The sequence below is a fragment of the Haliotis rubra genome, unplaced genomic scaffold, assembly GCF_003918875.1.
Source record: "Haliotis rubra isolate DU_JTF1 unplaced genomic scaffold, ASM391887v1 Scf174, whole genome shotgun sequence".
Lineage (NCBI taxonomy): Eukaryota > Metazoa > Mollusca > Gastropoda > Lepetellida > Haliotidae > Haliotis > Haliotis rubra.
In genome coordinates, this window is record NW_025765714.1 from 196763 (window position 1) to 215040 (window position 18278).

General features: G+C 43.5%; 1 protein-coding gene across 4 annotated transcripts in view; it reads right to left on the reverse strand.

Moving 5' to 3' along the window:
* Positions 1-18278, reverse strand: part of LOC124272883 (kynurenine 3-monooxygenase-like) — an 87236-nt gene that overhangs the window by 49198 nt on the left and 19760 nt on the right. For all 4 annotated transcript variants that reach the window (XM_046708106.1, XM_046708103.1, XM_046708105.1 and 1 more), the window contains exons 5-6: positions 4330-4417; positions 1474-1645 (exon numbers count right to left, since the gene is read on the reverse strand). In XM_046708106.1, the coding sequence (XP_046564062.1) occupies positions 1474-1645; positions 4330-4417 (260 nt within the window). The remainder of the gene's footprint in view (positions 1-1473; positions 1646-4329; positions 4418-18278) is intronic.

Consider the following 18278-nt stretch of genomic DNA (forward strand, 5'->3'; position numbering starts at 1 on the left):
GCTTATTCCTGCAGTTTTCATGAATAAATATGTCACATGCAAGATACATTATGTATATCAATAATAAGAACTCTAACAGATCAAAAGATTCGTGAAATAGTTCAGTCTATACACTCATGGGCCGGGGATCCTTGGGAAAAAAGAGAAATTGAAAGAAGTAGAGGTAAAATCCTTCCTAAATTTCCAAAAATTTCCAAGCCTTGGAAACATCATCTTTCCAATTTTGGAAATTTTTGGAAATATGATATTTCCAAATTGGAAATTTTTGGAAATCACCATTTTTTTTCTTGTGCGCACATGGCTGATATCACAACTGTCACCAACACTGCTGATATCACAACTGTCAACAACACATGGCTATCACAACTGTCATCAAAACATGGCTAATATCACAACTGTCATCAACACATGGCTGATATCACAAAGTTCTGTCATCAACACATTACTGATATCACAACTGTCAACAAACACACAGCTGCTGATATCACAACTGTCATCAACACATGGCTGATATCACAACTGTCATCAACACATGGCTGATATCACAACTGTCATCAACACATGGCTGATATCACAACTGTCATCAACACATGGCTGATATCACAACTGTCATCAACACATGGCTGATATCACAACTGTCATCAACACATGGTTGATATCACAACTGTCATCAACACATGGCTGATATCACAACTTTCATCAACACATGGCTGATATCACAACTTTTATCAGCACATGGCTGATATCACAGCCATTGTCAACACATTGCTGATATCACAACTCTCACCAACACATAGCTGATGTCACATCTGTCATTAACAGATGGCTGATATCACAACTGTCATCAACACATGGCTGATATCACAACTGTCATCAACACATGGCTGATATCACAACTGTCATCAACACATGGCTGATGTCACAACTGACATCAACACACTGCTGATGTCATCAACACATGGCTGATATCACAACTGTCATCAACACATGGCTGATATCACAACTCTCATCAACACATGGCTGATATCACAACTGTCATCAACACATGGCTGATATCACAACTGTCATCAACACATGGCTGATGTCACAACTGTCATCAACACTGCTGATATCACAACTGTCATCAACACACTGCTGATATCACAACTGTCATCAACACATGACTGATACCACAACTGTCATCAACACATGGCTGATATCATAAACTGTCATCAACACATGGCTGATATCACAACCATTATCAATACACTGCTGATATCATGACTGTCATCAATACATGGCTGATATCACATCTGTCATCAACACGTGGTTGATATCACACCTGTCATCACTGATTATTTCAAGAGCTATAAACATGAACCTGAATGGCAAGAAGCACTGACACATTAGTGCATATTGTCAGGACATGATATTATGCAATAAATACCACACAGAGGGTTCCAGCCACCTTTTGTCCTTGCTCCACTCACTCACCTCGCCTGATGATGTGGGGTTGATGACCAGCTCCATGTACCCATGCGGGATGTACTCCTGGGCATAGTTAAACCTACTACTCTGTCTGATCATTTCCTTTCTCACGGCAGAGAAGGCGCCATCATTGCCAAGGATTAGATCCACTTGCTGTTTCACCTTAGTTGTATCTGGCCTGTAAGGACATTACAAAATAAACTGTTCAAATTGAAGGCAACAACATAAAGTTTTTGCTCTTATTATATCAAAGTTTGGACAAACAGAAAATCACATATTTTAACTTTTCTTTCATTTTATAATAGAGAACCATGATAAAATGATTTAAGTCAAACAAAACTATAGCATTGAGCTAGGTTACAGTGATCAGCTGTACAAAAAGCTATCAAGAAAGATCATTTTGCATTAGAAGTCACTGGATCATCTTCAGCAGTTGGCATGAAGATTTTTACCTTATTGCTACGGTTGGAGGAGTTTTTGAAAAATATGTACATCTATCAACTTTTAATCAGTTGTAGATAAATGCTATGCTTTCAGTTATCACACACATATACATATATGTATATACTTATCTTACCTCACACATAAATGTCGTTTTCCGATTGGCTGAGCCAATAAATGTACCCCGCTTACAAGCGTAACATATTCTATGTTACCTGCTGGAAATGCTGAACTGTCGGAATTTGTCTGGTACTTCATGTTAGTAGTGTTAATGGTGTTGCCTAACTCTGGTACTCCTTATTATGATCCAATACCCGTGCTTCAAACAGTTCAAAATTACCATTGAGGTGTTCGGTAAGATAACTACGTTGTTCACTGGTCCCTCGGGACCAATGGGTTTATGTACCCTCTATGTTTTGGTCTCAGGGAACATTAACAAACATAAAGAGTGAGCCCGAAGGGCGAGGGAAAAAAAAGCAAACATAGAGGGTACATCATTCCATGTCCCCCTTGTGACCAGTGAACAACTTATAATATGTGCAGAAAAGCCGAAACTACATAAACTTGATACTGAAATATATAAGTTTTGTTAAAATGGTACATTCATCTAATCATTGCATCAAATTTTCATACAACTATATTTTTGGGTATATTTAACTCAATTAGGGTTAAATAGTAGAACATGTGAGCACGGCTGATTTCTACATCCCACTTTTATGAGAAAATTCTAATGGTAATAATATATAATATGGCATATATCATATACAGCTAGCTATGCCTAACGGTGCAAAAAAATACATTTCAAATGGTAATTCACATGTCTGGTGATAACATATCTGTTGCTTTACATTTTATAGACTAAGTTGGTTATGACCTGTTCCTTTACCTGAATTTTCTAAAGGGATACAATTTTTGCTGTGTATAATATGACAATATGGCTGAAAGTGTCACTAATACACTTGATTGATACAATTGATAATAAAAACATGTAAGTTTGGTTACAACTCTTTATTGTATAGCCTTTGTTATGATACCCAGTTTCTCTTTCTTCAATCCCCAATAGGTGTCGCTTTGTGCAGTGGAGTGAGGACAGATCCAAACACAAGTCAAACAGTCAAGATTATAGTCAAATCAAATTTTGAATCCTCAAAGAAAAGGCAAATCCATATTATCAATACCTTCAGAGTTGGAGTGTCCTTCTCCTTTAGAAGTCAAAGGCACAGATATATAGCAATACTTTATAAAAGGACTACAACACTTGCCGCTGACATAATCCGTTCTCTATGTGTTGTAGTAGTGTATTGTGCTAGATTGCAGACCTTGCATCGTAAAAACCTTTGTACAAGACATCAATCCCTCATAATAACAGTCACATTTTTAATGGCAAGCTGCATGTTGCCTTGGAGAGAACCCATGGATTGCCAAATGTCGCTCTGACCAGCCACCCCTCAACACATCTTGTTCCAGAACCTACGTTCATAATCATTGTAAATATTTCTACTTCAGTAGTGGTGACTGCTCTATCATAACTGAGCCATCTAAAGGATTAATTTGTTACAGAACTTTGTTATATACACAGTCATATGGAATGACACAAAATGTAGGCAATAGATGAAAAATCCTGCAACACAATCACTTGATAAATTTTGAACATTCATAAACCCACCACTCAGTGTCAACTTGGGGCAATGAACATATTTGTTCATCTGTTGGCTAGTAACAATGGTTAGACTGGACCATACCAGAATGCTGAATGCATACAGGTAGAATTAAGTAAGATGGTCAGGTAAACACAGGTCAATGGACTGTTCATTTACTGAAGATTCATCATCGATGTTCATGCTGTTGATCCCTGGACTGTCTGGTCCAGACCCGTATATCTACAGACCGCCGGCGTAAAACTAAAACTCACTCACTCACTCACTCACTCACTCACTCACTCAACAGCTAAGGTACATAACTCAACACAGTGGGTTGTGACCTGATACACAACACATGCAACTTGTTTACGGAAGTCATGAAGTAATGAATCTGTGGGTGAGTGAGTATGGTTTCACAGAGGGGACACCAGGAATGGGCATCACACATTGTACCCGTGTGGTGAGGAGCGAATGCTTAATCACTAGGTTGTCCACTAGGCTACCCCACCGGCCCTAATGAATGACAACAGGATCAATTAATATGACTGACTGACTGACATAGTTTGGTTTTACGCCGCCTTTAGCAATATTCCAGCAATATCACAGCAGGGGACACCAGAAATGGGCTTCACACATTTTACCCATGTGGGGATTCGAACCCGGGTCTTCGGCGTGACGAGCCAACGCTTTAACCACTGGACTACCCCAACGCCCCAATTAATATGAACATGTATATGACTGTTCTTTGCGCTTTGTACATCACTTCAAATTGTTTACTTACTTTTCAAAGATGATTTCGCCAGTTTTTAAGTCACAGCTGACAAGTTTGTGTTCAAAGTGGAGACTGACATTCTCTCTTTCATCTGCAGCTGGAACATGAAGACACATACTGTGAAACAATGGCTGCTCTCCACTCTGCATTCACTGCATCTTAACAAAGCGGAATCACATATAGACAAAAATGTATGTGACATACCTGGGTAGCCTTCTTTGGAACTTACGTGTCATTTTCATGATAATAATTCACAAGATTGCAGAACTTTCTAGCCACTATGAAGCCTCTCCTGAGCCATTACAGCACCACTTTATGCCTTTAATGCATTAATGTCAGGACCCTATTGTACCCACTTTTGTGCCAAAATAGCTCGATTATCAAGATTGTGCCACAATACCTCCACTATCAATATTGTGCCACAATAGCTCCACTATCAAGATTGTGCCACAATAGCTCCACTATCAATATTGCACCACAATAGCTCCACTATCAAGATTGTGCCACAATAGCTCCACTATCAAGATTGTGCCACAATAGCTCCACTATCAAGATTGTGCCACAATAGCTCCACTATCAAGGTTGTGCCACAATAGCTCCACTATCAAGATTGTGCCACAATAGCTCCACTATCAATATTGTGCCACAATAGCTCCACTATCAAGATTGTGCCACAATAGCTCCATTATCAAGATTGTGCCACAATAGCTCCACTATCAAGATTGTGCCACAATAGCTCCACTATCAAGATTGTGCCACAATAGATCCACTATCAAGATTGTGCCACAATAGCTCCACTATCAAGATTGTGCCACAATAGCTCCACTATCAAGATTGTGCCACAATAGCTCCACTATCAAGATTGTGCCATAATAGCTCCACTATCAACATTGTGCCACAATAGCTCCACTCTCAAGATTGTGCCACAATATCTCCACTATCAAGATTGTGCCACAATAGCTCCACTATCAAGATTGTGCCACAATAGCTCCACTATCAAGATTGTGCCACAATAGCTCCACTATCAAGATTGTGCCACAATAGATCCACTATCAAGATTGTGCCACAATAGCTCCACTATCAAGGTTCAAGCTCCACTATCAAGATTGTGCCATAATAGCTCCACTATCAAGATTGTGCCACAATAGCTCCACTATCAACATTGTGCCACAATAGCTCCACTATCAAGATTGTGCCACAATAGCTCCACTATCAAGATTGTGCCACAATAGCTCCACTATCAAGATTGTGCCACAATAGCTCCACTATCAAGATTGTGCCACAATAGCTCCACTATCAAGATTGTGCCACAATAGCTCCACATCAAGATGCCAAGACTATCAGATTGTGCCACAATAGCTCCACTATCAAGATTGTGCCACAATAGCTCCACTATCAAGATTGTGCCACAATAGCTCCACTATCAAGATTGTGCCACAATAGCTCCACTATCAAGATTGTGCCACAATAGCTCCACTATCAAGATTGTGCCACAATAGCTCCACTATCAAGATTGTGCCACAATAGCTCCACTATCAAGATTGTGCCACAATAGCTCCACTATCAAGATTGTGCCACAATAGCTCCACTATCAAGATTGTGCCACAATAGCTCCACTATCAAGATTGTGCCACAATAGCTCCACTATCAAGGTTGTGCCACAATAGCTCCACTATCAAGATTGTGCCACAATAGCTCCACTATCAAGATTGTGCCACAATAGCTCCACTATCAAGATTGTGCCACAATAGCTCCACTATCAAGATTGTGCCACAATAGCTCCACTATCAAGATTGTGCCACAATGGCTCCACTATCAAGATTGTGCCACAATAGCTCCACTATCAAGATTGTGCCACAATAGCTCCACTATCAAGATTGTGCCACAATAGCTCCACTATCAAGATTGTGCCACAATACATCCACTATCAAGATTGTGCCACTATAGCTCCACTATCAAGGTTGTGCCACAATAGCTCCACTATCAAGATTGTGCCACAATAGCTCCACTATCAAGATTGTGCCACAATAGCTCCACTATCAAGATTGTGCCACAATAGCTCCACTATCAAGATTGTGCCACAATAGCTCCACTATCAAGATTGTGCCACAATAGCTCCACTATCAAGATTGTGCCACAATAGCTCCACTATCAATATTGTGCCACAATAGCTCCACTATCAAGATTGTGCCACAATAGCTCCACTATCAAGATTGTGCCACAATAGCTCCACTATCAAGATTGTGCCACAATAGCTCCACTATCAAGGATTGTGCCACAATAGCTCCACTATCAAGATTGTGCCACAATAGCTCCACTATCAAGATTGTGCCACACAATAGCTCCACTATCAAGATTGTGCCACAATAGCTCCACTATCAAGATTGTGCCACAATAGCTCCACTATCAAGATTGTGCCACAATAGCTCCACTATCAAGATTGTGCCACAATAGCTCCACTATCAAGATTGTGCCACAATAGCTCCACTATCAAGATTGTGCCACTATAGCTCCACTATCAAGATTGTGCCACAATAGCTCCACTATCAAGATTGTGCCACTATAGCTCCACTATCAAGGTTGTGCCACAATAGCTCCACTATCAAGTTGTGCCACAATAGCTCCACTATCAAGATCCAACTATTGTGCCACAATAGCTCCACTATCAAGATTGTGCCACAATAGCTCCATTATCAAGATTGTGCCACAATAGCTCCACTATCAAGATTGTGCCACAATAGCTCCACTATCAAGGTTGTGCCACAATAGCTCCACTATCAAGATTGTGCCACAATAGCTCCACTATCAAGATTGTGCCACAATAGCTCCACTATCAAGATTGTGCCACAATAGCTCCACTATCAAGATTGTGCCACAATAGCTCCACTATCAAGATTGTGCCACTATAGCTCCACTATCAAGGTTGTGCCACAATAGCTCCACTATCAAGATTGTGCCACAATAGATCCAATATCAACATTGTGCCACAATAGCTCCACTCTCAAGATTGTGCCACAATAGCTCCACTATCAAGATTGTGCCACGATAGCTCCACTGTCAATATTGTGCCACAATAGCTCCACTATCAAGATTGTGCCACAATAGCTCCACTATCAAGATTGTGCCACAATAGCTCCACTGTCAAGATTGTGCCACAATAGATCCACTATCAAGATTGTGCCACAATAGCTCCACTATCAAGATTGTGCCACAATAGCTCCACTATCAAGGTTGTGCCACAATAGTTCCACTATCAAGATTGTGCCATAATAGCTCCACTGTCAATATTGTGCCACAATAGCTCCACTGTCATGATTGTGCCACAATAGCTCTACTATCAAGGTTGTGCCACAATAGATCCACTATCAACATTGTGCCACAATATCTCCACTATCAAGATTGTGCCACAATAGATCCACTATCTAGATTGTGCCACTATAGCTCCACTATCAAGATTGTGCCACAATAGCTCCACTATCAAGATTGTGCCACAATTGCTCCACTATCAAGGTTGTGCCACAATAGCTCCACTATCAATATTGTGCCACAATAGCTCCACTATCAAGGTTGTGCCACTATAGCTCCATTATCAAGGTTGTGCCACAATAGCTCCACTGTCAATGTTGCCACAATAGCTCCACTGTCAAGATTGTGCCACAATATCTCCACTATCAAGGTTGTGCCACAATAGCTCCACTATCAAGGTTGTGCCACAATAGCTCCACTATCCAGATTGTGCCACAATAGCTCCACTATCAAGATTGTGCCACAATAGATCCACCATCAAGATTGTGCCACTATAGCTCCATTATCAAGATTGTGCCACTATAGCTCCACTATCAAGATTGTGCCATAATAGCTCCACTATCAAGATTGTGCCGCTATAGCTCCACTATCAAGATTGTGCCACAATAGCTCCATTATCAAGATTGTGCCACAATAGCTCCACTATCAAGATTGTGCCACAATAGCTCCAGTCTCAAGATTGTGCCACAATAGCTCCACTCTCAAGATTGTGCCATAATAGCTCCACTATCAAGATTGTGCCATAATAGCTCCACTATCAAGATTGTGCCACAATAGCTCCACTATCAAGATTGTGCTACAATAGCTCCACTATCAAGATTGTGCCACAATAGCTCCACTATCAAGATTGTGCCACAATAGCTCCACTATCAAGATTGTGCCGTAATAGCCCCACTATCAAGATTGTGCCATAACAGCTCCACTATCAAGATTGTGCCACTATAGCTCCACTATCAAGATTGTGCCACATTAGCTCCACTCTCAAGATTGTGCCATAATAGCTCCAATATCAAGATTGTGCCATAACAGCTCCACTATCAAGATTGTGCCACAATAGCTCCACTATCTAGATTGTGCCACAATAGATCCACTATCAACATTGTGCCACAATAGATCCACTATCAAGATTGTGCCATAATAGCTCCACTATCAAGATTGTGCCACTATAGCTCCACTATCAAGATTGTGCCACAATAGCTCCACTGTCTAGATGTGCCACTATAGCTCCACTATCAAGATTGTTCCATAATAGCTCCACTATCAAGATTGTGCCACAATAGCTCCACTATCAAGATTATGCCACAATAGCTCCACTATCTAGATTGTGCCACTATAGCTCCACTATCAAGGTTGTGCCACAATAGCTCCATTATCAAGATTGTCCCACAATAGATCCACTATCAACATTGTGCCACAATAGCTCCACTCTCAAGATTGTGCCACAATAGCTCCACTCTCTAGATTGTGCGACAATAGATCCACTATCAAGATTGTGCCATAATAGCTCCACTATCAAGATTGTGCCACAATAGCTCCACTATCAAGATTGTGCCACAATAGCTCCACTATCTAGATTGTGCCACTATAGCTCCACTATCAAGGTTGTGCCACAATAGCACCACTATCAAGATTGTGCCACAATAGATCCACTATCAAGATTGTGCCACGATAGCTCCACTGTCAATATTGCCACAATAGCTCCACTGTCTAGATTGTGCCATAATAGCTCCACTATCAAGATTGTGCCACAATAGATCCACTATCAAGATTGTGCCACTATAGCTCCTATCAAGTTTGCTCCACTATCAAGATTGTGCCACAATAGCTCCACCATCAAGGTTGTGCCACAATAGTTCCACTATCAAGATTGTGCCATAATAGCTCCACCATCTAGATTGTGCCACAATAGATCCACTATCTAGATGGTGCCACTATAGCTCCACTATCAAGATTGTGCCACAATAGATCTACCATCAATATTGTGCCACGATAGCTCCACTGTCAATATTGCGCCCCAATAGCTCCACTGTCAAGATTGTGCCACAATAGCTCTACTATCAAGATTGTGCCACAATAGATCCACTATCAACATTGTGCCACAATATCTCCACTATCAAGATTGTGCCACAATAGCTCCACTATCTAGATTGTGCCACTATAGCTCCACTATCAAGATTGTGCCACAATAGCTCCACTATCAAGATTGTGCCACTTTTGCTCCACTATCAAGGTTGTGCCACTATAGCTCCACTGTCAATATTGCGCCACAATAGCTCCACTATCAAGGTTGTGCCACTATAGCTCCACTATCAAGGTTGTGCCACAATAGCTCCACTGTCAATGTTGCGCCACAATAGCTCCACTGTCAAGATTGTGCCACAATATCTCCACTATCAAGGTTGTGCCACGATAGCTCAACTATCTAGATTGTGCCACAATAGATCCACTATCCAGATTGTGCCACAATAGCTCCACTATCAAGATTGTGCCACAATAGCTCCACTATCTAGATTGTGCCACAATAGCTCCACTATCAAGGTTGTGCCACAATAGCTCCACTATCAAGGTTGTGCCACAATAGCTCCACTATCTAGATTGTGCCACAATAGCTCCTCTGTCAAGATTGTGCCACAATATCTCCACTATCAAGGTTGTGCCACAATAGCTCCACTATCTAGATTGTGCCACAATAGATCCACCATCCAGATTGTGCCACAATAGTTCCACTATCAAGATTGTGCCACAATAGCTCCACTATCTAGATTGTGCCACAATAAATCCACTATCCAGATTGTGCCATCTTTGTGGCTGCTGTGTTACTTCATTGCTCATTGATTTAAGAGTCTTGAGTGATGATATTTTCCATGGGATGGTAATTAGCACTTGTTGGGTTGCTTGGTTATTTTGTTAATCTTGCTATATTTTCTACTACTGAAATCAGTGCTAATTTGGGGTTGCTATTTGTGCCTCATCAGACCTTCCAGATGATGGTCCCAGTAGAACCATTATCTGAAAGTTGAAGTAGTAGAGGAAATGATTGTCCGGGACCAAGTCCAACAAAAGCCTCTGCAAAGCCTTATTTCCCAAATAAGGCTTTGGTCGGACACTTAGCTCTTGCTACCATTACCCCTACTATTTTGAAAAGTAGTAAAATGTCCCCGGCAGCCACAATTCCCCAAGGGAGAAATAGAAATGTATTGCGCTTCCTCCCAAGGGGAATTGTGTCTCTCACCGTGAGAGAACCTCACATCACACAAACTTGCGACGGCGGGATACGAACCCACATGTACAGCTTGCGCAGACTATACATAATGGGGTCGCACCACTCAACCGACTGAGCTACCATGGACTTAGCTTTTAAGTAGGTCAGTTTAACGGTATTGTATCATGTGATCACACACACCCACGCATCACGTGCTGTTGACAGGAGGTAACACTGTGCCGTACGGTACGATCAATAGTCCTCTGTCTGGCCCGTCAAGTAGTACAAGGTAGGTTCGTCTGATTTTATTTTCATTTTATCTATGTTGGCTCCACGTGCCGCTATGACACTATGTCACGTTGACCTCGATGAAACAGTTTAATGTGAATCGCCTAGGATCTCTTTGGTGTTCGTAATAAAGGCTTGCCGGGCTTTTTGTATCCCCTGTTCTATGTACTTTTTTTTCTCAGCCTCGCTGATAGCAGTACTTTTACGAGACTTGGACCGAATCTCTTGTTTCATTTTATCATATTTTGTGAGTTCAGAGAGGATTGAACGAAACTCCTCCTCCGAGATCTTACTGTCAGTGAGTGCAGTGGAAATACGCTCACTCACCGTGTTCAGCTTTGCTTCAGCCAGAACCCTGATCTCGCTGTAGTGTTTCAACGCCTCACGATGCAGTCTCGCGTGATACAAATTTAAGCGCACCAACCCTAACACCCTGTCACCCCAGCTGTTATTTTCAATACCTATAGGTGCAGCCACGATGGTAGCTAACACCCCAACACCTGCCGCTCTAGGCTCCATGCTGGCTGCCATAAGGGCAGTATCAGTCCCGATCCGCGGCATTGAAAGCTCTATGGTACTTCTTATATAGTGCTTTCCGCGTGTCAGCGGTCTTGTTCTAGTTGACGTTTTACATCGCGATAACTGTCTCAAAGCGGAACCCGCTTCACGGTTTCCAGGGTCTTCGCTGCACTTCCTCTACGACTGGGTACAGCCCCATCCTATAATATATATACTACAAAAGATATTTTAGATTGGGTTTCATTTAACAGTCGATCAGCGCATTCTGAGACTTATAAAGTGTAAATCCTCATGTAGGAAAATAGATGAGAGTTTAATAGGTAACTTTGCATCCAATTACCCGATCCCCCTCGAAGGGGCTTATTGAGGGGGTTATAGAACCCGTTGAGGGGTCCGGTTGTATGATGATGATGCGGTGACGTTCACTACGGTTCTGGGGATTCCAGTGTACTATCACCCCGGGTACAAGTTGTTGTTCTAGATTATTATTATTAACTCTAGTGATATAGACTTCTATGATGAGTGTGGAGCCTGGTGACACAACTGGAATATACTGTGGGATTCTGTAGCAGTCATACTTTAACTCACCCCCGATGAATGATAGTAACATATTGGGTAAACTCAGTCTTAGTATAATCTTTGTATTAGGTCCCGGAACGAAACACCCGAGCGCGGTACCGCTATTCTTAATTTCATAGATATACCCATCTTCTTTCAAGGAGATATAAGGTGCGGTGAGGATTAAGTTGACTATCCATTTGGGTTCTTTAAAATCTGACACCGACACCCGCCTATACGCCTATACACGTTGTCTTTGAAGTTCAGGATGTATAAGGTGTCTTCCTCACCAGACTGATCGAATCCCTCCGTGTCCCCTAGATCGTTAAGTGTAGTGTTGGGGCGAAGCCAAGACATTGTTATAATACTATTACGAGATAATTTCCAACTGGTTTTCTGATAATAGTTCAGGGGTGCACTTCACTCCCATGAAGTGTATGTTGTCGGGTAGGAAGATCTTGGTTAGTGATATCGTGTCTTCCACGATCACGGTAACACCCTGCAGACTGGTTTTGGAGTCGACACCCACCGCCGCATCGCAAACGTTGCAAAGCGTGATACTGGTGTTGTTTCCCCACGGAGTTTGACCCCTTCTTCACGATTCTCGACATCATCCCGCGAAGGTTCCCTAGGTAGACTTGGATGACCAGTGTTGAGTTCGCCCGGTAGACTCTCCAGGATGGTGACCACGCCTTCAATTCAGACACCAACTGCAATACCACGTTTTGCATGCCTGCTTTACTCGATAGCATGTGGGCTGCCATACTGGCGAGTGGGCTGATGACTACGCTACGTCTCTGAGTCGGGACGTAAGCCACGAGCAGGGTTCCGTTGTTCACGACTTTGTTTAGGTGGTTGTCTTTGTTATCCGTGAACACGTAGGGGGAGCCGAGCCTAATATTGAGAAACCAGTCGGCTTTATCGGGTAATAACACCCACTTGTCATCATCGGTGAAGACGAGTGTATATGGCTTATTTTTGGTGATAGCCGTCACGTTGCTCTCAACATCGTCTAAGTCAAAATGCTGGCGATGGTGATGCCTTGCTCTCTCTCAGCTAGCGTGGTGTCTTCATTTAGGACTCGGTCGATGGTTTCCCGTACACGACTGATCTGGGATCGGAGGGCTTTCCGGTTCGAGGAAGCGGATTCCAACCGAGTCCGTCTCTCGTCTTCCAAGTTTTTTATTCTTTCCTCGATACGACGTTTCATATCATCATCCTCCGTTTCGGTGAGTTTTATTTTCTCGCGCTCATCGACTTCGTTCAGTTTCCCCATGTTGTTAACGAAGTTCTCCTCGTACATGTTTCAAGGCTTCGTCTAGGCCTCGCAGTTCCCTCAGGGGAAATTCGAGCCCCGGCAAGGGTTTGTCATGGTACGTGGTCAATATTTTCTCGATACTGTCCGATGTTTCTTTAGCATCCCCAGTATTGGCCCTGGCTGCTTGCAGATCTTGGACTACCTTCGGGGGAAGCTTAGATCTTGCACCACCGTAATCTATGAAGCCTAGTTCCTCACGGAGCAGTTGACTCCCACCAGGGCGACTGGTGAGTGTTGACAAAGCATATGGCTTCCCGCCTTTTTCATGATATCGACCGGGTGAGCCTTCAATCGCAGCGCGCTCTTCTTATCGACTATAAACTTGGAATAGTCCTCCCCAACGGCTTGATGTTGTCTTTATTTTCAACTGCGCCGTAATAATCGCCGACGGCCGACTGTACAAGTTCAGTACTTAAGGGGAACGAGGTCTCCTGCTCGTCCGAATGCCTGGGCATTATTATCCCACATATCATCCATAGGTATGTATTCAGCCATTATTTAGTATTAAAACTTATATATTTCATTTATATAACAATGTACGGTAGAAAACTAGATCCTTTCAGAAGATCAAGAGAGCCCCTAGGTATCAAAGCCGTAGCGTCAGTCGGGTGACCATCACCAACAATCCCAGCAAGATAGACCAGAATCAAACGCTGCTGGTTAGATTTCCAAACCTTGTGTGAATGACCTCATTGTACCAGGCACTGTTCGACTGGCGCTCAACCTCACGCTGACCTCCACCAACGACAAACGCGAGCTAGTGCGGAAACGAGGGTCGAGCCATCATCAAGAAACCACCATCAAGATCAGCGGTAACGAGGTGCTGAGCATCGACGACAGCAGTACGTGTGTTTCACTGCTACGGGACCTCTGGAAAGCGTAGGAGAACGCTACAATGATGTGTATCAGGGCATCAGCAAAATCGACCAGTATCGGCGATTGGGTATACCTTCACGCCAAAGACCAGTTAGACAAGATCACGGACGAAAAGGCCATCGCCAAAGCGCACGGGAACAGGTTCTGCGTGCGCCGACTTCGAAGTTGTTTCACGGAACACGCCAGCGCCGCTTTTACCAGGCAGCTGGGTGATAGGCTTGAATACGAGCTAACGCTTAACGATTACAGCAGAAGTAGTGCGATCGCCCGAACGGCGATGAGGCCAGTTATACCATCCACAACATCTCTGAGTTCGACATGGTCACTAGCCCGGAGCTAGCCAGGCAGGTTGGCGTAAGTACTCGGGAATGTGGCCATCCTGTACGATCGCATACTGAGGCATAGATCTATCGTGGCGGGATAAGCCATTACACTGTGTGGAATATCAACCTGAACGTGCCGAGCGCCGATCGATGAAAGGCATCCTGGTAGATCCCGTGGAGGATTACGAGCCGCTCCGAGGGATAGCGAAGTTTTTCAACCCGAGATTGAAAAGGTGGAAGTGACCATCGAGGGCGCGGCCTTAAACCAACTGTTCAGTCATGGTATGAGGGGCCGCACCAGCAGTGGGATGAGATAAAAAGCTACCGGCCATCAAACAACACCCATACATAACCAAAGACCTGGACCTATCCTCCGTAGTAAATCGGTGAATACCTGACCACCAAGTGCAGCGCTGTGGTTGGACATGCGATCCACGGATGACGATAAACTGTGACGGTAGGGGCAGCATAGACAACGGCAGCGAGGGGATAACCATCCAGATTACCAAGAAGGCTCAACCCGCTGGCAAGTTGAAATTATATCTGCACGCTATTATGGACGCGCAACTTAATATAGACAATGGAGATTCGTGCAAGCCATTTATTGATTTGCCACGGCCCACACTCGGGCGCTATAGTAATAGCGGGCAGACTGGCTGTGGAAGACCGTTTTCGTGTTGGATATGTTGGAGGGGTACTACAGGGATGTGTTCGATCACATCGTTATCATGTGCCCTACTCTGAGCATGAATAAAGCGTACGAAAAAGACCTTGGGTGATGACCCGGACGGGATTACACAGAGTCGACCCGAACACGCCTGCAGGACTGGTTGAAAGCTCTTCACGAAATTTAAAGGGAGTCGACGCTGTTCATACTGGATGACTGCGAAGCTTAATCATGAGATAACAAAAAGAGATATGCTATCGCATCTGGCCTACTCTGGCCGACACGCCAAATCACAGCGCCTGGGTACTGACGCAGAAGTTCAACTTTCGGTGTTGAAAGACCTAAGGGGAGCAGACGCCGATGGGTGGCCTTATTTCACTGCAAGGACAGGGATTCGTTCGAGGAGTGTTTGAGAGAGAACGATGTGATGAGCAAATTAGAACGGGAACGTGTGAAGAAACAGCTCGCTGAAACTAAACACGCTAAGCTCGTGCTCAAGACCGACCAACCCGTGGCCTATAGGGTGTTTTAGCTAAGCAATGCTAAGTAAAGCTAAGCAAATGCTAAGCAATGCTAAGCACTTATAGCTATGGTATTTGAAGTGTTCATCGTGTGCAACTTAACCTTCATTTCTCTCTGTTTCGCTTATATCGTATATTATATTGTTAAAACTAAAACTTACTTATCACATTATAAGATGGAGTGTGAGGATTTGCTAGAGCAACTGTTGGTACCCCAATCACCACAGGTGGATGATGATAAGCGAGAGAAACTGGTGGCGTTGGCTGTTGGTGGTAAAGCCAAACATTACTTTGGGGAGTACACTCCAGATAAAATTCATAAAATGTCAGCCGAAGAAATCGATGCGATAAAATGCTAGATCTGAGGAGGCTAGACTAGGTGCAGAAATGACAAAACAATAGGATCGGCTATGACCCAGATATACACTGGTATTAAGGTCGTGCTTCCTTCCCATCCCCCCAGCCGGACTTTACCTGTGGGAAGACCTAGAAAGACCCTTTATCGAACACTTTGAGCTCTATCAGCTGCGAGCTGTACCACAAACACGGTATGTTGTTAGCCCCGGTGACTGGCGGCGATTATCACGCAAAGCATTGCCAATTTGAGAGGAAAATAATAATAATAGTATAGATGGATGCTGCACAGGAGACCCCACAACTGGAGGTGAACCCTCCGAGGAGACCCTCCCACAGTCACCAGGCAGAAGAATCCTAAGAGAGTAGCTGCCGGTAAAAGCGGTGGTGTAACCAACATAAAATTATCACGGTGACCCACCCGCCTCGACTCTTGTTGGTTGTATGCGCGCCAACTGCTGCCGCGTGGGCTATCTCATGGTTATATACACGACCCAAGGGAGGGGTTTCTCCCGGGAGAAACCCCTAAATTAGAGGTCAACCCACATATCATGCAATAAAATATATATTTTTATATCATATACATAATGTCTGAGGGGAAAACGTTAGTCAACGACGATACCACGCCACAGTGGTCGCCAGTCTAGCCGTAGAGGGCACGCTTCGGTTTACCAAAATGGTGCTTAAACAACGGACTATCAAGCTAGATTTCAACCTGCAGGATATGGGTATGCTCATAATGAACCTTGGTATGGCGATGGCTACAAAAGACATCCTAGTAAAACAAGGGATAATACCTGAAAATATTATGAAATAAATATAGGATGGCCAACGATAGCTATGATGGTCGGTGGTGCGTTAGTAAATGCCCTGGCATTTTCCGAGTAATTTCTCTTCTCAAAACTACGAGAGTCACAGCCGCTGAAATACAGGTGGAGAGAAAGCAGTAACGACTCGCTATTGAGAAATTACAGGCAGCAACAACCGAGTATCGCTTAAAACGCCTCCAGAGGATCGATTACATTAACGAACAACTCAGGCGTGAAAACCATGCCGCTCAAACATTCCGCGATGTCGACGACACAGCCAGAGAATACTACCTATTAACTGGTAAACGATTGGAACCACTCAAAACCACACTTCTCGCCAGTACTACACACCATCCAAGGGCAAATGGACCGTGAACTGGTCTTCATAGCTGGGTATAGCGGCGACTCGCGTTGGTTGCAAAACAATTAGACTAAGTACTCATATAAGTATGCTAAACATGAGACCTGCTCCATACCGATGCGAATACATACTTATGAAGAAAGAACCCTGTGATAAGAGATGTAGGACAGAGGGGTACTGTTGTTTCCACATGGGAAGTCCTAACTAACGTGTTCTGTGTGTGGTATAGGGTTAAAGGGCACTACTGCTTATGTAAAGCCTATGGAGCCAACGTAGTCAGACATCACACCTCATCTACGAGAATAAAAGGCCTACATAAAAGAGCGTCAGGCGACTTCTCAGGATAGACCCCAATTAGACATTGTGCACACCTAGGTATAACTATGTTTGTGGAAATTGAGCCCAGGGAAGGTTGCCTGAGAAGCTGGCAGATGGATGTGGGGGAAAGTATAGATATCAGTGTCCTCAAACCCATGATTGTTAGTGTGAACTATATAAGGGTGCTCGTTTACAATCATGGTAAAGTAGGGTTTGATGTGCCATGGGCTGGGCACACTTGGAATTACTTTGATGGGGGTAGTAGATGTGCATGGGGAGATAGATATACTTGTTGATGAGTCGTTGCAAGTAATACAAAACACCCTACTATGTTGCGCATGTTCCGGGTGGGTCGAGGGAATAATCAATAAGGTGTATCTAGATATTTACTAATTTTTTACCTTTACGGTGGCCCAATTAGAGATTGATATTCTTAGGTGTGTACACAGCTATGACTACTATACGTGAGCTTAAGCAAATCGCCAGACACCGTGGTGTGATCGGGTATTCTAGAATGCGGAAGCCAGCCTTGTTGAGA